This window comes from Maylandia zebra, linkage group LG12 (assembly GCF_041146795.1).
Source record: "Maylandia zebra isolate NMK-2024a linkage group LG12, Mzebra_GT3a, whole genome shotgun sequence".
Classification (NCBI taxonomy): domain Eukaryota; kingdom Metazoa; phylum Chordata; class Actinopteri; order Cichliformes; family Cichlidae; genus Maylandia; species Maylandia zebra.
The window spans coordinates 16469156-16490824 of record NC_135178.1 but is presented as its reverse complement, the minus strand read 5'-3'; the positions used below and the strand labels follow the sequence as shown (position 1 = coordinate 16490824).

Genomic DNA, 21669 nt, shown 5'->3' with positions numbered 1-21669 from the left:
CCACGTCTGTAGGTGTGGACAACGAGGGGAAAAATATGGAGTGAAATTAATTGAATGAGATTTTTCACTGGGAAAAAAAAGTGTTAACCAGCGGTAGTACAGTACTAACCACTGCACTGCCACGCATGTGTGCGTGTTCTCCCTGTGCATGTGTGGGTTCTGTCTGGGTAGCTTAAAGTTACAGTGTGTAAATTCTCAACAGCCAGTGCATTGCAGTCAAGTGAGATCTGTTTTTTTTTTACCTGTCCCAATTTAAGTGCATGATCAAACCTATGGTGCCCCCTGTGAGACAAACAACTGTGGCTACCATTTTTCTGTAGTGAGTCTAGGCTGTGAGTCCGCTGTCTTTTTCATGTCTCTTTACTTTGAAGGAGGCTAAAAAACTTTGTGAAAGAAACATAATAAGATGAGTCAGTGAATCTCCTTTATGTCAGATGACAGTGATACTAAGGTGAGTTGTTGATGATATGTTGAACTTTTTTGCTGTTATGCACTGCTGTTTTGTCTGCTGTTAGCATCTGCTCCGTTAGCTGCAGCTTTTGTAGCTGTTAGTCAACGTTAGTGAAACTTTTTTTGAAGTCGGTCTAACATTGTTGGACACTTTGCAGGTAGCACATGAACGCAGGACTCGGACATGCTCATATGATGTGAACATGTAATGAAACTGTTTATCAGAGTGAAAATGTAATATAATATTAGCTTACTAGCTAATATTAGCAAGTGTTGCTCAACCAATCATTTTATGAGTCCAAAATTTTTTTTTTCCTGATAAATAACCTAAAAAATAATACCTGACTTACTGTAGCTTTAATTGAGTACTCTAAATTGACTGTTTAGGTTTAAATAACTGTTTTAGCTGAACAGTCCAGGATATATTCCACTTCACACTATATGACAAATTCAATTGGCCGTTAAGAAAACGTATTTATTTTTTGAGAAAAATAAAAAAGAGTTGATTGATTCTGTTTCACCAACCTTTATTCAACTTGGGTTTTTTTTTTACTAATAAAATAAAATTAGCTTTTTGTCTGAATTAGTCTGGTTCGTACGGAACCCCTCTGATGACTTGGTCCAAAAAACAAATAAATTGTGGCCACAAAATACTACTTCGTGCCCTCGAAATAGTATAACGTGCCCACAAAATACTTATTTGTGGCCATGAAATACTATATCGAGGGCACGAAATAGGTTTAACGTGCGCACGAAATACTAATTTGTGATCACGAATTGAGTATAACGTGGCAAACGAATTACGCATTTGTGGCAATGAAATATATAACGTGCACACACCATATTGATACAATTCCTGGACAGCTGCGTAGAGACATAAGCATAAGAGTAGGCTAAACCTATACACCATGGACAGAGACAGTATGACTGACTTTTATTTTAGGCTGGAAATGAGCAACAAATGCATTTTGAAAAGCCTGGCAATGCAAGGAACCATTATTACAGAGAGACATTTAAACAGGATATTAAGATAAGATAAGATAAGATAAGCTTTATTAGTCCCACACGTGGGAAATTTGTTTTGTCACAGCAGGAAGTGGACAGTGCAAAAGTTATATAGCAATTATTATAATTGAGTGCCCAGTTGCTTTACAGACAGATTTTATTGTCAACCAACTGCAGGGGTCTCGGAAGGATCACAGTTATCGGTCAAGTGTTTCGTGCCCACAAATTAGCATTTCGTGCGCACAGTATACCTATTTCGTGCCCTCAAAATAGTATTTCGTGGCCACAAATAAGTATTTCGTGAGCACGTTATACCCATTTTGTGCCCACGAAGTAGTATTTTGTGGCCACAATTTATTTATTTTTTGGACCATGTCATCAGAGGGCCTCCGTAGGTTCGCAACCCGTCCACTGTGACATTTCTGACTGTGCCACCACTGTTTTTAACCCACCTACTGTTCCAAAATACATTTACTACATTTCACACTACTGATTGTGCAGTCAGATTCTTTCCACACCACATAACATGTCGTCATCCATGCACATCCTCAACCTGGAACCATACCTGGAGCAAGTTTTGTATCCTACCCACTACTGACTCTGTTATCTCTCCACCACAGGGTTGGACACTCTGGCAGTTCTTGGTTATCATTTTTGACATGTTTTGTGTACGCATTCATGCATGAACACACCTTACCCGCAGTGACTTCAATTGTCCCCACAATGTCTCTGGTCAGTTTTTACTCATATTGCCTGAAAATAGATTATCTATTGATCCACACACCGTGCCAATTCACTGACCACCGACCAGAGAGGCTGTGAAAGAGAATTAATGATTCAATTCTAAACATTTAAAAGAAATTTAAACATTTGTATTTGATCATTAGAATTATGCACACTTCCATATAATTCAATCTCCTATTAGTGCTTTATTTGATCTATTACAATCTGTAAATGGTATCATTTCTAATTCATATTCTAGATGCCCATATGCACACTTGGCATTAAAAAGGATCATATTCTGAAAGAGTTTGTCCAGGCATTTACAGTGAACACAGAACAGTACAAACTCATTGACTTCCCATGTGCCACAGTGTAACTATAATTCATTCAATATTTGCTGATGGAGGTCACAGTGTCAAGGCTAATCTGCAATGCAAAGCCTTATGGCTTCTGAATTCAATTGCCCCAACTATTTCTTTTATGTGTGCTGTGATTAATTAAATCACTGTAATAGGAGGGCAGGTGAAGGTTAACACAGTATCTACATGAATGCATCTATTTCAATACACCAAGTAATTTAGGTGAAAAGCAAGAGGGCACGTTCAAGGCCAGTCGTTCATTGTCACTGACCGCATCTAAACTTGCACAAATTAATAACTTTTTTCCTGGTGTGTGGATTCAGTTCCCTTTCAGTCGATTCACTCGGTACAACACATAAGTATGGGATATCACGCCCTCGCGTGTCCTGGCTGAAGAAACCTTTATTCACGCCTTTACGGCAGATGACGTGTGATGACACGCGCAAGGCCCCGCCCGCACATATAGCCGCTGCCATCACCGTCATCCCTCAGTTCTTACGCTCTTCACCTCGCTGAGAACACCTCTGCTGAGTTGGGCTAGCTAGCTACTGCTAGTTAGCTCCGTTGTCTGCCAACTTGAACCTAGCTTAACTGCCCCTGTTGGTGTTAGCCTCCACCGCCCAGCTGGTGCGTAGGCTGCCCGCGGAGCGCTATTTTCAAGTTTTTCTTGTGCAGCGTTTCGCTTTGCGTTTTGGGAATGGACTCCAAACCGAAGCGAGCAAAGCAGAAATCTTCTGTTCGCCCCTGTCCTCAGGGATGTGGTTTCTCTTTGCACGACAGCGACCAGCACGATGCCTGCCCTGTCTGCCTGGGGATCGTCCACGCTAGGAGAGCGTTGACGGAGCCCGAAGCTTGTGCGTTTTGTCGCCAGCTCCGACGCTCGACCCTGGAAAGACGGGTGACGTTTGTGGAAAGAGTGCTGGGACGCTCGGCTGTCGCACGGCATGACCCTCTTCTTTCCGAGTCTGGAGCCCCGGCTTCGTCCGAGTCCGAAGACGAAAATTTTCAGGTCGATGTCCCCGCGATTAGCTGGGCTGACCACATGGAATACGTTGACGGGTTAGCCGATGACGGACCGGAACCATGCAGGAGCGCTGACGGGCTTCAGCCTGGGTTGAAGCCCGCCAGCGCTCCCCAGGAAGACGATGACGTGCTGGACATCGGCCTGGACATCCATGGTTTGTCGGAGGATGAGCAGGAGAGCTCATTGTCGACCCAATATGCCGCCGCTGCTGCGCCGGTCGGCCACGATGACACCTCTCTTTTCTCCCTGTTTCGCCGTGCCGCTGAGAAGCTGCAGGTGGACTGGCCCTCTCCTCCACCAGCTCGGAAGCCGTCGCGGTTTGCGGGTTTTTTCCTTCCACCGGAGCCCGCAACGGCCAAAAACTGCCTCCCCATGTTCCCAGACTTTCTCTGCGAGCTAACAGCGTCATGGGACAAACCTCTGTCTACCCGCGTCACTGTGCCCGGCTATGGACAGTACATGGAATTGGACGGCGCCGAGGGAGCTGGTTTAGCTAACCCACCCCCTATGGAGCCGTCTCTGGCTGCTTATCTGGCCCCGTCCCATAACCATGGCCCCGCAACTCTGCCGTCCAAGCACTGCAGATTCTCGGCCTCGCAGCTGGAGAAGATTTATCGGGCTCAGGCCGGCACCGCTCGAGCCATGAGCTCCGTCACCATGCTCCAGACGTACCAAGCAATGTGCCTGGCGGAGCTTGGATCGCTGGTTCCGGAGGACAGCCCGCTGTCACCTCTTCTTAACGAGGTTAGAGTCACCACGGATTACATCCTCCGTGCGTCTCGCTGTGCAGCGCTCTCCCTGGGCAGAGGGATGGCTTCGACAGTGGTGGCGCAGAGGCACCTGTGGCTGACCCTCTCCGACGTCCCTGATAGAGACAGAGCTGTGTATCTGGACGCACCAGCGTCTGCGGCTGGGTTATTCGGACATTCACTTGAAGCCATTCAGGCTAGATTCGATCTGAGGAAGAAGCAGACGGAAGCTCTGCGCGACATCATCCCCAGACGCCAGCCCAAGCCCACTGCTAGCTCTCACAGGCCCGCCGCTCCTCTGACAGCTGGCAAGAGACCGGCGCCCACTGCTGGAGTGGGAGGGCCGCCGGCGAGAGCACGTACTCCGGCCCGAGCTCCACGCCAGTCGGCCTGGGGCAAAGGCCGGGAGACGCAGGGAGACGCTGCTCTTACCCCTCTGTTGCCGCACAAGAGGTGCCGCTTAAGTTCTGTTCAGGTTGTCAGCCCCAGAAGGCGCTGCACTTCCCTATCGCGGTCTCCCAAGCACATAACCCCTGCACACGGTTCAGATGTGTTGAATGTTCAAGCGACCACATCGAGTGTTCCCGCTGTTTTTCATTGTTATGCCCCGGAAAAGGTGCACCCAACAAAATGTATAAATGTACATGTTCCCATGTTGCAATCAATAAAGAGTGTTGTTTACTCTCAAACAATCTCAAATGCTCAACCTGCAGGCGAAATGAGCCAGGTCAGGCAGGGGATGCAGTCCCCTGCAGACACACTGGGGGGCGACGGCGCCCCGCCGTCAGTGCTGCAGGCCAGCCGGCTGGCTGCTCACTTCCCTCAGTGGCGCGCTTGCGCCCCCTCTCCGTGGGTGCTGCAAACCGTTGCCATGGGTTACCGGTTGCAGTTCCGGGTCAAGCCGCCTCGTTTCCAAAGAGTCGTGAACACGATTGTCAACCCCGAGGCAGCCTTGGTACTCAGAGAGGAAATACAGGCGCTATTACAGAAGAGAGCAATACGGGTGGTCCCCGCTTCGGAGACGGACAAAGGTTGGTACAGCCGTTATTTTGTCATTCCGAAGAAAGGGGGAGGGCTTCGTCCCATCCTCGACCTGCGAGTCTTGAACACGTACCTGCGAACGTACAGGTTCAGGATGCTAACACTCAGACAGCTCCTGAGTGCAGTCGGCCCGGGAGATTGGTTTGCGACAATCGATCTAACAGATGCTTATTTTCATGTCGCTATACACCCGAAACACAGGCAGTTTCTGAGGTTTGCGTTCGAGGGCGTAGCCTACGAATACCTAGTGCTGCCGTTCGGGCTGTCGCTCGCTCCCCGCACCTTTACGAAATGTGCCGAGGCAGCGCTAGCGCCCCTCAGGAAGAGGGGCATCCGCATCTTGGCCTACCTGGACGACTGGGCTCTCGTGGCTTGCTCCAGAGAACAGGCGGAGACGCAGCTGTCGCGGGTTCTGTCACACATTCAGACACTGGGGTTCTCTGTGAACTTTCAGAAGAGCTCGCTAATCCCAGGTCAACAGATCGCTTTTCTCGGTCTGGAAATATGCTCTCTTTCCAGCCGCGCACGGTTGTCAGAGCACAGAGTGGCCGCGTTTCATCGCTGCCTCGCTCAATTTCAGCTGGGACGCAGACTGCGTTTCCAGACGATATTGCGCTTGTTGGGCATGATGGCATCTATGATCGCCGTAGTGCCGCTTGGGCTGTTGAAAATGAGAGCGTTTCAACGCTGGACTCTCTCTCACCGTTTGTGTGCTTCGCGTCACCTCCGGAGGAGGCTGCCGGTAACTGCGTCTTGCATGCTAGCTCTCCGTCCTTGGAGGGAGCCCGGGCTACTGCACCAGGGCTCTCGGATTGGGAGGGTGTTGTGTCGCAAGGTGGTGTCCACAGATGCTTCCCTAAGTGGGTGGGGAGCGCTGTGCGAGGGTGCGTCAGTGAGAGGGATCTGGTCCGCGGCTCAGCGCCAGCTGCACATCAACCACTTAGAGCTGTTGGCAGTGTTCTTAGCTCTAAAGCGTTTCCGTCCAGTCCTGCAGGGCCAGCATGTCTTAGTCAGGACGGACAATTCAACAGTGGTGTCTTATATAAACAGGCAGGGAGGAACACGCTCTCTTCCCCTGTTGCAGCTGTCTCGCTCTCTGCTGTTATGGTGCAGTGTTCATTTTCTGACTCTAAGAGCCACCCATGTCCCGGGCCACCTGAACCTGGGGCCGGACCTTCTCTCCAGGGGGGGTCCTCTGGTGAGAGAATGGAGGTTACACCCTTCAATAGTGGCTCAGATTTGGGATCTATTTGGCGAGGCGCAAATAGATCTTTTTGCTTCCAGGGTGAATGCTCACTGCCCCCTGTACTTCTCCATAATCGACCACGATGCACCCTTGGGCTTGGACGCGCTAGCGCACCAATGGCCAGACGTGCTCCTGTATGCATTTCCCCCAGTGGAAATGATATCTCCAATTCTGGAGAGGGTGCGTCGGCATTCCCTCTCTCTGATCCTGGTGGCCCCTTGGTGGCCCGCGAAGTCGTGGTATGCAGAAATAATCAGCCTGCTTGCAGCAAGTCCTTGGCAGCTTCCTCTCCGCAGGGATCTCCTCTCTCAGGCGGGGGGGGAAGTGTTTCATCCGCGCCCGGATCTGTGGCACCTTCATGCTTACCTGCTGAGAGGTTAAACTTGGTTGCTAAGGGTCTGCCACCTAGTGTGGTAGCGACGATTCAGAGCGCCAGGGCCTCGTCTACTAGAGGCTTGTGCGCTTACAAATGGCGAGCCTTCGAGCGATGGTGCCAGGACCGCCACACTCTCCCATTTCAGTGCTCTATTGTGGATGTTTTGACATTCCTGCAGGAGCTGTTGGATAAAGGCCTTTCGTTTTCAACGATCAAGGTTTATTTAGCGGCTATATCTGCTTGTCATATCGGTTTTGACGGGGTGACACCAGGTGCGCATCCCCTCGCCGTGCGTTTTCTGAAAGGGGTTCGCCGGCTGAGGCCCGTGCTTAAGTCCAGTGTCCCGGCTTGGGACTTGTCTTTGGTGCTGGAGGCCCTTTGTGGCCCTCCGTTTGAACCCGTTGAGTCGGTAGATATGAAACTTCTTTCGTATAAGACCGCATTACTTCTCGCTTTGGCCTCGGCGAAGCGAGTGGGGGACCTTCATGCGCTGTCTGTGCATCCTGCCTGCACACAGTTTTCTCCTGATGGCCGCAAGGTCGTATTGCGTCCGAATGCCGCCTATCTTCCCAAGGTCATGCCTGCATCTTATAGTTCAATGGAGTTTGAGTTGCTGAGCTTTTGCTCCCCTCCTTTTGAATCTGAGGAGCAGAGGAGGGTGCATTCTCTTTGTCCGGTGCGTGCGCTACGCACCTACATTGAGCGCACTCGGGATGTGCGTTTGTGTGACCAGTTGTTTGTCTGCTTCGCTAATCCGAATAGAGGTAGAGCTCTGTCCAGACAGAGGCTGTCCCACTGGATTGTGGAAGCTATCTCGCTGGCATACAGCACCGGAGGTTTTGCGTTGCCCCACGGGGTGGGAGCTCATTCCACCAGGGGGATGGCGACCTCATGGGCTCTTTTTAGAGGGGTGCCTGTGGCTGATATTTGTGCAGCGGCTAATTGGGCGTCGCCGCACACTTTTGTGCGGTTTTATCGGTTGGACGTTACAGCCCCTTCGGTGGCTCATGCTGTCCTTTCTGCTGGGTCTACCACTCACTAAGGATGTGGTGGTCCCGTTCCGGTTCGGTGGCTGCTCTGCGGGGCGTGTATATAGGTCCCATACTTATGTGTTGTACCGAGTGAATCGACTGAAAGGGAACGATTAGTTATGTCTATAACTTCTGTTCCCTGAAGGAGAGGAACGAGGTACAACACAGGGTGGCCCCACTGAGCAGTTGGCTCGGTGAAGAGCGGCTATCGAACTGAGGGATGACGGTGATGGCAGCGGCTATATGTGCGGGCGGGGCCTTGCGCGTGTCATCACACGTCATCTGCCGTAAAGGCGTGAATAAAGGTTTCTTCAGCCAGGACACGCGAGGGCGTGATATCCCATACTTATGTGTTGTACCTCGTTCCTCTCCTTCAGGGAACAGAAGTTATAGACATAACTAATCGTTTCAAATTGTCACGTAATGAATGCAGCAAATAAGATGAAGGGCTCTCTTATTTTTCTCTATATTAATGGATGAGGCCTGTTTTGATATTTTATCACACCACGTTTTTCCTCCTTTTACCTCCCAATTTTTCATCAAAGCAAACACAGATAACACCTTGCCTCACTGCCTGCATCTTCGGCTGTTTCTTACCTCCTTTGCACTTTATTTAGTTTTCTTCCTTCTCTCCCTGCCCTTAATCCTTTTTTTCTGTATTAACTTTCCCACTCTCCTCTCGGGCTCGTTCTGCACTTCTGTCTGTTGTGAGGCAGTGATTAAAAAGCATTACAGCCAAGGCCACAGACACATCAAAAGAGCTGTGCAGCGGTGAATCAACAGTGTTGAATGGTGCCAATCATTTTATTGATTTCCTCATCTTACAGTTTGACATTGTCTACTTGGGAATGAAAAGCAGGAGAAAGAAATGCTCCAGTGTAAGAGTAACTGAGAGAATATATATATAAAGTTCTTTTTTTTTCCAAAACAACATTTGTTTACTTTCATTTATCAACGTTCACTGGGTAATCTGTACCTCTGTTCACATGGGAAATATTCTAGGTTGCCTGAGCTCCATCCTCGTCTGGCTAGCTAACTAATGAGAAGCCCATTGATACAGTAGTACTCAGTATTGACTCTAGTGCTCCCTGATTGTACTTGTGCGTCCTTACAGTACAATGGTTTTTCTACCCTAGCCCGCTTGAGATCAAATTGGGCTACATCATCCATGGAGTGTCACTCCAGTGCTCTAGTTTTAATGTGCTGGCTCCAACCATCCATATTTACAGCCTTTGAAGCCATGTTTCGTGTCTTAGGACTTTTATTTTGTTTACACACAGCCAGAGATACCGCTTTTAGATTTAACATCAAATATTCAGCAAAAAGTGAGTCAGTTTTTGACTCAAATGTGCTCTTACGGCAACAGAAATTGACCTGTTTTAGATTATAACCTTTTTGTAAGAGGGTAACCAGACAAAAACACCCATAGATTTGTTGTAAAGCACTGATTCCCATAATTTAAACAAAATGTTAGAATATTGTGGAGCCAATTTGATTGCTACAGCATTTCTGGCAGTCACATGGTTATAGCTGTTTCATGGATATTCACACACAAGCGCAGTAGGATTAGCTACAGGATTGCCCAGACATCACAAAAATACCACAGGGGAAGATTACGCATATCTATCCACCACACTTCTTTCATCTTGTGTTGTGTGCAATGTTTGGGACTATGTTGGGGAAAAAGAGAGATCTGGTGGTTACATGTGGTCTAAAACCCACAAGCATGGCCATTTAAACTTAACTGCTGTTTTCTCCCCTTCACTTTTTTTTAAATCTTTCTTTCTTTGACAACACCTCCGGGCACACGTGGATCCCACAGGGGTACCTGCTGTGAGGAAAACTGATGCAGTCATCCAGTGACTATGGACAGGTGATAAAGTCAAAAAATGGCCTTTGTCCACAAGCCTGACACTGGTGAATAAAGAGGTAAATGCCCACACACATCAAGATACACATGCATACAAACGCACAACACGATTCAGTATAATATAGCTCTTCACTCTATAACTGAGTGGATTTGTTTCTTGACTTTCTCATGTTAAGAGGATTGAATATATTCAGTATTCATTTTTCACTTTCCTTAATTTCTTTTTTTAATCATTGTTTTTTAGCAATTAAACAGCTTGCTATTACCAGAAGGGTAATTGCTTGGACTTCCTGAATTTCCCAAACTGGACATTGAAAAGCTTCCGTGCCATGAAAAAGTATTTGCCTCCTTTCTTTGTTTTTCACATATTTGGCACATTTAAATGTTTCAGATCAGCAAAAAATTAGACATACTATTAATATTAGAGTAAATTTCAAAATTCAGTTTTTAAAAGATGATTTCATCTATTAAGTGAGAAAGCAATCCAAATGTACCTGGCTAAACCTGCTAACTGGTTGTGCCACCATCGGCAGGAAGAACTGCAATCAAGTGTTTGTGATAATTGGCAATGAGCCTTTCACATCACTGTGAGGAATTTTGGGTTTTCTCCTTGCAACTCTCTCAGGGATGCCATTTTTGCCCAGGGGCAATTACTTTTTCAAATTGGGTCAGATTGGTTTGGATAGCTTTTTTCCCCACAGTAAATGAAATAATTTACTGCAAAGAACTAAGAAATGAAGAAGGGGGTAAATACTATTCACAGCACTATACAGTTATTATCTTTTTATATATGTACTGTATATGTATATATGCATATGTGTGTGTGTGTGTGTGTGTGTGTGTGTGTGTGTGTGTGTGTGTGTGTGTGTGTGTGTGTGTGTGTGTGCATAAGACTTAATAAGAGCTCACTTTGACAGTCAAAGATAAAAGTACCAAGTCACTATAGAAGTATAGGTTTTCATGTGATTTTGATTAAGGCGGTGGATTCCCTTTGATAGAGGACTTCACCTCAACAGGCAAGTTGCCAGGATGAGTGGCAGGTTTAACTTTAGCTAAAGCTGAAGGTGGCTATCAGTGCAACCTCAGGCAGTGCGGATTATTTTCAGAGATAGTCTGTGGGTTATGGCTCTGTGGGTAGTCAGCAGGTCACTGGTTACCTATAACTAACAACTGGTAATAACTAATAAACATTAGTACTCATCTTGGAAATACAGCTAACAGCTGCAGAAAGGATTTAAATCAGCGGTGGTACATTAGATGCTTGCATGACAACTGGCCGTCCCTTTGCCTTCCCAGCCCCTTTTGTATTAATCCAGGCATAGGATGACAAAGGGAAGTCCATAGGTCACATGGCTGGATGATGAACGTACACCGCTTTGTCCCTTTAATACCAGGAATATTTCTAATAACCTTGAAGTTAGAGGATTAGGAGGGATGTGGTAGTGTTAACACTTCTTCTAAGAATGAAAATGACATTTAACATCTCCTTGCAAGCTCGCTATCAGCAAACATCAATGAGGCATCTGACAGCGGATAAAACTGGTGCTGACAAAGAGAAGATCTGAATCACAGCACTCGACTCTGTGGCAACGCACCCACTTCCTGAGTTTTACAAAAAGCACTAGTGTAAAAGTGCGTGCATTCATGTCAACCGAACCCCGAAGAAATTATTTCAAAATGGTTTTACCCTGACAGCAAAAGAAGGTAATAGCAAATAAATCCCGGTTGCAAACAACATTTATCTGACTTAGGTTTGCTCCTGGCTCAATCAAAACAATACTGCAAGAGGCTATTGAGAAATATATTTAAAGGATATCACAGAGGTTTATGTGCGATTTTGCTTTGCTTGTGTCTGTGTATGACAGAGCGCGAGAAGAGGAGGGTGAGATAGAAAAAGACAGAGAAATGCATTTTGTATTCATGTAAATCCATTCAGTTTCTAGCTAAGGTATAATGTGAAAAATGAAAACAGAGAAATGCAATGCAACAAGGACTCAGTGCCGGATGAACACGCCGCACAAAGGCAAATATGCCGACTCAAAAATACACTGAAAAAAAAATTAAAGCTTATGTTTTTGGGCACATGAACAAGTATTTGTACTTGCTACCCTTTGTGAGCACAGGACGCTTTTGGTGCAACTAATTCGAGCTTCACAAAAATAAAGAATACAGTGAAATTAGGATTTTTGTGTTAATGCAATTTGATTTATCTGAAAAAATATATAAAAAGAAACTGTTGTCTGTACAGCAAAGCCAGCAGCTTAACATGTGTATCACGCAATATTCAGTACAAAGACAGGTAAGTAAACAACCAAAAACAGTGTGATCAAGCTTTTTCCTTCCCCCAGTGGTAGTATAAGGATACATTACTGTATGTACATGCATTTACAGTCATGTATACTGTATGTCTACATATGTTGTAGTTCTGTGCTTGCCACTGTGCCTGTGTTTGCCAGCTGGCTTGATAGCTGTAGGCACCAAAGAGGAAAAGAAAAAAAACCCCCCACAGATTATCAAGCAGATTTATTTGAGGAAAGAGTTCATCGGAGCTGTCAAGAAGCTTTGAAAGAAAAAAAATAACCCACCCCTGAAGGGAGGGACACTTTCAAAGGCTTACGAAGTTATATCTACCTGGCTAAAAATACACCTTCTGACAGCATGTGCTCACTATAAAGCAGGTAATTTTAGTCTACAAACTAGAGTGAACCCAATTAACCCACAGAGGTGTCGCTGATAAAGCGAGGATTACAGTTTCATGATGCCGTTATCACTCGCCGCAATATTTAAAAACACCAACACTAATGTCGGGTAAATAGGTCAGTTTGGCTCAGACTGAAAGATGCGATAAATTTCACTCACGTGTGTTGATCTTCTGCAGGGAGATATGTTTCTCTAGCTGACGTCGCAATTTGACCTCAGCACCATACTTTCCTGTGGTGCCGTTGTCCGCCAGGATGAAGTGGGAGTGGAGACTGTTAAGAACCGTCAACTTGCTCATCGGGTTGGACATGGTCTGGTATGGACGCACCACCTGGCCAAAAGAAGTCAATATTTAACAACTATGCAAACACTGCACCTTTCTTAGAATACAAATATAAAATTACAGCCTGCTCCTGTTCTCAAGAGGTTTTCACTACTTTTGCTTTTGCATCTAAAGTTGAATGTATGCCTCAAGAGAGCATTGCTGCCCAAAGCTTTAAGAAATATGAGTAAAATAACCGTAAGGATTTCATGTGGGGTGAGCTTGGGTTGTGATTTGAGACTTGATGGATATCCTATGCTACAAGCTGGGCCATAGATTTTTAAAGACATTAGCATTTCTCAAGCAGTGTGATACTATAATGGCTCCATGGTGCAGACGCAAAAAAGATCCCCAGTTTAAGACAGACATCACTAGGAAGGTTGGGTCAGGAAGAGCATCTGACATGAAAAACTACCAAATCAACTATGTGGAACCATCTGCTGTTGTGACCCCTTGCGAATGAGGGAGCAACTGAAGGAAGTGTTACAGCAGAGGGAGACTATCACAGAGAAAATGCTCGCAGTGAAATCACGAGTAGGATGAACAGAGACAGGTAAAAAACCTGTCTCATGCGAGTCTTTCAAGAGTAATAGATTACTCAAGCACCTGGATGCTGAGCATATTGTCAAGTTAATGGTAGATAATCTATTTAGTAATTACAAAAATTAACATCACTCTGGTATACTGGTGGTGACAGTGCAGTGGTTGTAACTGTTGCCTAAAGCAAGAAGGTCCTAATTAGCGGGGGGGTGTTGTCCCAAATACACACACTTATGGTCGTGTGGACGGTGACCCCTCATTAGTATACCTCGCCTTTTGCCCTGTGACAGCTGTGAGAGGGACCATCTACACTGCAGTTCTAATCATTTTTTAGATTTGGAGTTGCCATGTATCCAATAATTATTAACATAACTTTCATTGTACTGCTGCTGAAATTAAACTTTCAGTTTCTCCAAAGTTTCTCAGATATATACAATACCGCAACACTGTCTGACACTTTGAGGTAAACTCATCTGGTAGTATATAGACAGCTAAAACCAATCACGCATAAAAAAGAACCTCAGCACTTAATCAGCTCATTTCAGTCACCAACATTAATGGGTTCTGCCTGACTTATTCAGAGGGACAGAGAGCGGGACATTTTGATGATGAAATTTTAACAGTAGCGTAACACTGATTCCCAGAGATTTCACTGAGTCAGCATGGGCCTCATTTGGTTTCCCCAGCTGTCCAGCTCACTGTGAAGGAGTGTTTATTGGCTTACTCAGCATCTCAGTGAATAAGCTGTCAATAGCACTTTATAGCCTCAGCCCTATCTACCCTGTCTGTCTGTCTGTCTGTCTGTCTGTCTGTCTGTCTGTCTGTCTGTCTGTCTGTCTGTCTGTCTGTCTGTCTGTCTGTCTATCTATCTATCTATCTATCTATCTTCACAGACTTACATCTTTGCCAACAAGGTCCTCTTGATTTTCTACGATGCCCCATGGAGCAATACCAATGGTGCATATCTTTCCCCTTGACTTGGAGGCGTGGTCTTTCAGTGCATCACCCACGTGGCGAATCACACCTGTGTGTGGACATAGGCATGTGTGCATGAATATTCAGGGCTTTTAAGAGACGGACAGAGAGAAAGATGTTTTGTCACAATCAATACACAGCCAGTCAGATAATTACGTACACTGCTGAGATAGATAAAAAGAATCTGTTAAGCACACAAGACAACTGTGTGGAGCCAGTGTTAACAAACACAAACGCACACATACACACTTAAACACAGCCAGGTTGTAGCTCTCGGCTTGTAGTAGTTGTCCTCAGGGGAGCAGCAGTCAGACCTGGGGGCCATCTTATCTCATCTCTCCAGCTGACATTCATTCTTTTCTCCACCTCCACACACTGTCCCTCCAATCCAGCTATCCATTATTCAGGCCTCTTTTCTCCTCCTGCACCCATTCTGTCACTAAATCTTACTTTCTACTCCTTTCTGTATTCAAGTGCGCGCACTCTACGCCATCCAGCGTGTATCATTTCTTTTTGTCTGTTCTCATCTCTCCTATTTAAACATTATTCTGCTGCCTTTTTATCTTATTTTAAGTGCTCTAAATACAATCTAAGATACTTAAATAGCATCTCTTTTTGTGCCCTGGAAACAATACAAGGTAAAAATAACAGTTAACTTCCTTACTGAAGGCAAAGTGAAGCTGATAAGATAAGACACATTTTCCCCCATAGACAAAAGTACTATATGAATGTGTAATGTGCGCTTGTTCAGAGCGTTTAGTGGAGCTCCAGTTTACTCGCTGAGGCCTCTTTCTATATACATGGCAACAGCATATTTATGAATAATTCATGTGCTTCCAGTCTGCCAGCTAACACTCTGGTTTCCTGTATTCATTCCAACCAATCTTGTTTCACCACTTACACTGTTGCACAGTCTTATTTCTTCAAGCTTTGAAACTTGGACTTTTTCACACTTTCACCCTTCCAACCTCAGCATTCAACATCCAGTCCTCTGAGCTCCTCACTTACTCTGCTCTGAGCCAAAATCATCCAAAACAAAAAACAAACAAAAAAAAAACTCAGCACTAAGAATAGGAGACTTCCTTAGCCTAGAAGACTGCTTCCTTAAAGCAGACATCTCTGTGATTTCTCTACAATGTAACTGATTCCTCTACACTGTAACAGCAAAAGGTTCTGTATTAATTAGTTAGCACTCTATATTTTGTTTCTATTCTCTTGGGTCCATATGGACTATTACTAAGCTAGAACATTTTATTACTTTGTTCAAAAAGTAAGAATGCTTGACAAGTGTAAGATTTTGATCGTCCTTAATTTCAGGCCTTCTCTCATGCAACTAATACTGGAATAATAACTCTTAATCTGAATGAGCCACCCTGTCATCAGGTTTAAGTCATTAAAAAGCAGTCTAGACTACTTGACATACTTTCACTGTGTGCTCACAGCCATTTTACAGTGATCCAGTGGCTGAACAGCTTCAGAGCCTAGACACACTTGACAAATGGTTATTTAATAGCTGATAACTTGTGATAAAGACTTGAACACACTCATCATACGCCAAATTGAAGTGCCCACTTAATTTTTATAAAAAGGAAGACGGCTGTGCAACGCTGTATGCAATCTCTCTGTTTTGCAAACATGAAAGTTTTTAAGTTTGTCTTCATAAGTCAAAACCCGTGGTTTACCTGTGTTGACTCCTCCAGTGAATATCCAGGCCCCTGTTGTCATGGCAGCCTTGATGAGCCCTTTGCCAAAGACCTGCTTGAGTTTGGGCTGCAATTCAAAGTTCTGCAGGCCCCCGTGGACTGAGATGAGCAGCTTGGGCAGTTCCAGCTGCCACTCCTTGGTCATCAGGTGGAGCAGCAGGTCAGGCTTGGTGTCATAAGACACTCGTACGTACTGCAAACAGCATGAAGCATGTCAGTGAAATAAAGCAATACATACAAATGTAGTAAAAAAGAGGTTATGTGTCTTAAAATGGTAAATGGCCTGTATTTATATAGCGCTTTACTAGTCCCTAAGGACCCCAAAGCGCTTTACACATCCAGTCATCCACCCATTCACACACACATTCACACACTGGTGATGGCAAGCTACATTGTAGCCACAGCCACCCTGGGGCGCACTGACGGAGGCGAATGAGGTAAAATGAGGTAAAATACAACCTCAGATGAAAAGTAAAACATGACATATTGCACTGTGTTATTATTTCCATCCATCTATTCATCCTCTTCCGCTTATCTCATTCAGGATTACATGGGGTTCGAGCCTATCCAAGCCACCATAGGGCAGGGGGCAGGTTAAACCCTGAACTGGTCACCAGTCTATTGCAGGGCTAACACAGAGCGACAGACAATCATTCGCACTCACATTCACACCTATGACCAATTTAGAATCACCAAATATGCTAACCTAGGTTAAATGGCAGATTTATTGCTCTGCATAAATCAATATTTATATAGATAATTGTGCAATACTAGATACTGAAACAGCTACATCTCAGTCTCTACAGGCTTCACTTAGCATGTTAAATATTAAACTTCATGACAAGTAATAAGAAGATGAAACAAGTATGACTTATTTCGACAATTTCCCAGGAGAAAGCCTCTTCTGTATAAAAACAACATGGCAGTATAATTTCGGTTTTTGGCTTAGTTGTTAAATAAATACATTATAGTTCATCAGAGGTTGTATTTCGCTCATTTCAAAACCAGCTACAGTCAAGATAATTTTATTTTGTCTGGATATATAAAACCTTAGAATTGACATATGGTGTACTTTGTTTTTACCACAACTTTATGCATTACATTCAGGTATATGGTGTCTTGGGGATGAAGTATTTCACCGCTGTGACGACTTATGTGTATGATAACGTAAAAAGCATTGGTGTTTCATGTGTGTCTATGCGTATGGATTTCATTTCTCAAGTTAGAAGACGTATTGAGCAGATGTTTGCTATGATTGAAGAACCACATACATTATGGAGCATCTGTTTATCCCTCTAATGCACCCTCAGAAAGCCAACCTGACATGGTGGCGATCGTGGCTCAAGAGTTGGGAGTTCGCCTTGTAATCGGAAGGTTGCCGGTTCGAGCCCCGGCTTGGTCAGCCTTGGTCGTTGTGTCCTTGGGCAAGACACTTCACCCGTTGCCTACTGGTGGTGGTCAGAGGGCCCGGTGGCGCCAGTGTCCGGCAGCCTCGCCTCTGTCAGTGCGCCCCAGGGTGGCTGTGGCTACAATGTAGCTTGCCATCACCAGTGTGTGAATGTGTGTGTGAATGGGTGGATGACTGGATATGTAAAGCGCTTTGGGGTCCTTAGGGACTAGTAAAGCGCTATATAAATACAGATCATTTACCATTTCATTCATGTGTCTGGATGAATAATTTAACACTGGGGAAAAAAATCAGACATAATTTAGGTTTAATCATCTGAATTCCCAGATTGCTGCAGTAAAGTGTGATATGACTTTCTTAGTGTAGTTATCATAGTTTGTGACTTTGCGAATAAAACGTCATCAGATCACATTAGGGACGGATCAATTAATCAGGCAAAATGCAGTCTGCTAACACTCATAACACTTAAGTCTTTTAAAGCAATAATTACACATATTTCCACAATAATTCCAGTAATTTGATTGATTCCTCAGTTATCTCCAGGTCTTCTGATTGGACACATTTGTCATTCTCCATAATGCATACAATGAGCCCTGATGAGTCCTCTTGTCAATGTCATTTTTTATTCAGCAACCCGCAACTATTCATCTATTTTCAGCTGTGTTACATCTGCCATTCAGGGAAAAAGTATTTCAGTTATCTAGGAATCAAACAGTTTCCTCCTCTGTACCTGCGTGTTGTCAAACAACATGTTTACTGAAGCTTTGAAGAATATCTTTAGATCACATTATGCACTTTCAGCTTTCATCACTTTCTGAATATTTTTGAAATCCTCTTCTTGAATTACTCAGTCTTTACTATCTCTATAATCAATTTATGTGGCCATTTTTCATAAAAAAGCATCTGCTCAACATCATTACTGTATTACTTTTATTTTCATATTTCCAGAAGAGAGCACTTCCATCAGAGGTTAGGTTCCTTTGTACTGTTTGGAGGTATATTTTAGGATATCTAAATCCTCTACTCTCTTCTTTCTTGTCTTAGGAGGTTAACTATGGCCTTTAAAATAGCTCAGTAAAGCATACAAATGCACTCTTAAAGCTACACAAAGTAGATTTCCTGCGCTGGTGCACTCAGATATGTGTCACCAAAGGTTCTCGAGTCTTAATGGAAACATGAGTTGCAACGGCTGAGGTCAGTGCTGCATGAAATAACAACAGAATAGTGACTCCTTTTATTTAGGTGCCCTAATGCTCAAAACAATCACGTTGACCAGTTCCATAAAGCTCAAGCTTTGTGTGGGCAGCATGCTGAAGGAGAAGTCTAATAAAATGCAACACAGTGTAAAGAGAGTCACCATGGCTTTGTTGGAGTGTCCTCCTCCCTGGAACTCAATGGTGCCGAAGGCATCAGTGGGGCTGAGCTGTGTGTGTTTGCTGATTGACCACTTCTCCGACAGGCTGTCATTCTTGGCCAAACGCTCTGCCTTATCATTCTGACTAGATGAGATGCCCGGTGGCAAGCCCACATGCTGACCTATTAGACGACCACAACAGCACCTGAACAAGAGGAGAAAGTAAGAGTGAGTGTAAGACCGGTATATTACACAGTCCTTTGCAGAGAATAATTGAAATCTTGAGAAGTGCAAGCCCCGAGCAGGAAGAAGAAAAAGGAGAGTAAGAGACAGATTGTGTGTGACTGAGAGCGTGGGGAGAAAAGAGCGTGAGAGCTGCCGTAGTATGTATCTAGCAATAAAAGGTGGGCATGGCTGAAGGGATAGCATGCCGTCCAACTTTCATCTCTTTACTAAGCTTGATTTATAGTCCTGCATAGAATAACAGAGGAGCAAATATTAAATTTTGTGCAAGTGGCTGTTTGCCATTATGTTTGAGCCTGCATTGCTCTGCCTCCATGGATGGAACTGAGGTGATCTTGTAGCTGATCCATACTGAACAACAGTTCTCTTGCTGAAACACGGGAAAAGCTTTAGTGGCAATTAAGTCTACACACAGATCGTCAAAAACTATCAAACCAAGAAAGAGGTGCGTGTCTACACTGATAGAATCTGTGCAATTGTATTAGCCTTGTAAGCAAGCCAAGTACAACTATAGCCTGCACCATGTTTACACAGCTTATTAAAATCAAAGGAAGCAATCCCAACTGTTGCATTTAGTTATATTTCTGGGAAGGTGTGAATCAGGCTAGGCTCTGTGGCTATGTTGCAGATGAGTGGAAGGATTTGTGGGCTTTTGCTAAATTTTCTCAGCTCCATCCCTTTCTGTTTTCTGTACCTGTCGCTGTTACTTCCTTTTCCCTCTCAGCAACTACAAGAGTTAGCAAAATGCTAGTTATGATGCTTGCGTACATTCTCATTCACAAGTGCTGAATGGCGCTTTTATATTCTGTGTTTAAATCTTACAGGATGAAGAGGGAGCCCAGGGAGGAACGGAGGCAGGAGACTGCGATTATCACTTCATGTTTCCATCATGTCTTACCAAAGGTACTTTGCCTTCCTCTTCCTCACGCATGAGCACAAGTGTCTCTAACTAAAAAGAATGAGCTGATTTGATCTTGAGGAACATCTTTTTTCCTTCGTCTTGCTTCTGGCTTTCACCCGTTTTCCTCTAGTAATGCAAAATTTCCGTACCAAACAAACTGTGGCATTTCCTGTGTGTGTGTGTGTGTGTGTGTGTGTGTGTGTGTGTGTGTGTGTGTGTGTGTGTGTGTGTGTGTGTGTGTGTGTGGCACCTGATAGTACATGCAGGAGAATTGAGAGAGTTTGTCTTCCAGCAAAAACAACATCAGGTTTTCTAATGATTTTGATAATCTCAAGGTGACAGTGAGATTGTAAAACAAAATGAAAAATGAATGTGGTGGTAATTGTGAATTTATCACACTGAGTCAAATTGTTCTAAAGTGCTGTTATCATTACAGTGCTGTTATAGCGTTGTATTATGTAAACAAAGCCCTCATAAATGTACTTTGAGATAGACTATGCCAGAATGATAAGGACTTCTTCCTAAATATTCTTTTACAACAATGTAGAATATGTTACTGTCTTCATGAATTGGTCTAGACCTTAATTTTACATTGTCTAGTCTCAATAGATGTCAGAATATTGCAGATGGCAGTCAGCTGAGTTCTGTTTCTTACCTCTATCAATTCAAGTGTGTAATCCTGTCTATGGTGTCCACTACAGGACAAACAACTCTGGCTGCTGTTCATCTGCAGTGAGTGTAGGCTGTAAGTCTGATGTTTACCTAAGTAACATGTCTATCTACTGTGGCTAATGTTGAATTTCAACAACGCTTTAAACTTTTTTGTCAGTAAGCATTGATGTTTTTGCTGCTGTTAGCCTCTGTTCTGTTAGCTGCTGTTAGCATCTGTTTGTTGCCGCAAGACAGGGAAACAATAAATCTGACATTTTTGAGATGCTGGTCATGTTGTCTCTTTCCTTTGCTTTTTCACTTCTTTGGTGAAGGGGACTCCTTTTCAGAAGATAAAACATAGGTATGATCTTTCATAACTGGAGTCTGAGCGTGTTCCCTTCTTCTTTGATGTACTATACATGTGGCTAGTCTCTAGTCACATACATAAAGTGAGATTAGGCAGAACTGTGACTATAAATATAAAATTCTTTATAATAATAATAATAATGATTATCATTACCAGTGTTGCCAACTCCTCAGTAAGGAAAATTGCTATTGGTTGTCCTAAAACTCGCTAGAAGTCACTAAATGACGCCATCGCCTAATTTGCATAATTGGTCATGCTAATCTAATTGTAACCTATGTTGTTGGAGAGAGAAATAACATCGTGGAAGAGACATAACGTGAGTAAAAAACGTCCTAAATGCATTTAGAGTTTATTTAGAACTACAAATTAAATTTCTTTTAGCAATTATTGTTTTTTTTTAATGTCACAATTCCAACCCTGCTCCTTTACCCGGGCTTGGACCGGCAAAAGTGACCTGAAATAGGCGCTCTGGTGGAGTTACTTTGTGTGTGTGTGTTTATAAGTAGTTTTAAACCTTGTGATCCACAAAACAGCATAAGAGTAAAAGAGTAAAAGAAGAACTGACTGCGTTACAGCACCCGCTGCTTGTTGAGAGTAAAAGCGATACGCGCTTTCACGTCTTTTTTTAGCG

At 44.2% G+C, this 21669-nt stretch overlaps 1 protein-coding gene and 1 long non-coding RNA gene across 12 annotated transcripts in view; one reads left to right on the top strand and one right to left on the bottom strand.

Moving 5' to 3' along the window:
• trpm3 (transient receptor potential cation channel, subfamily M, member 3) overlaps positions 1 to 21669 on the bottom strand; it is a 162905-nt gene that overhangs the window by 59209 nt on the left and 82027 nt on the right. For all 10 annotated transcript variants that reach the window (XM_076890779.1, XM_076890774.1, XM_076890775.1 and 7 more), the window contains exons 3-6: positions 18880 to 19081; positions 16094 to 16307; positions 14336 to 14460; positions 12734 to 12905 (exon numbers count right to left, since the gene is read on the bottom strand). In XM_076890779.1, the coding sequence (XP_076746894.1) occupies positions 12734 to 12905; positions 14336 to 14460; positions 16094 to 16307; positions 18880 to 19081 (713 nt within the window). The remainder of the gene's footprint in view (positions 1 to 12733; positions 12906 to 14335; positions 14461 to 16093; positions 16308 to 18879; positions 19082 to 21669) is intronic.
• On the top strand, positions 290 to 21040 carry LOC143421470 (uncharacterized). Of its 2 annotated transcripts, none has more exons than XR_013101130.1 (5): positions 290 to 451; positions 9827 to 9933; positions 12753 to 12890; positions 16112 to 16274; positions 19944 to 21040. It is a non-coding gene; the product is annotated as an uncharacterized LOC143421470 (long non-coding RNA). The 2 variants fall into 2 exon arrangements; XR_013101129.1 differs by lacking the exon at positions 19944 to 21040 and adding an exon at positions 19026 to 19105.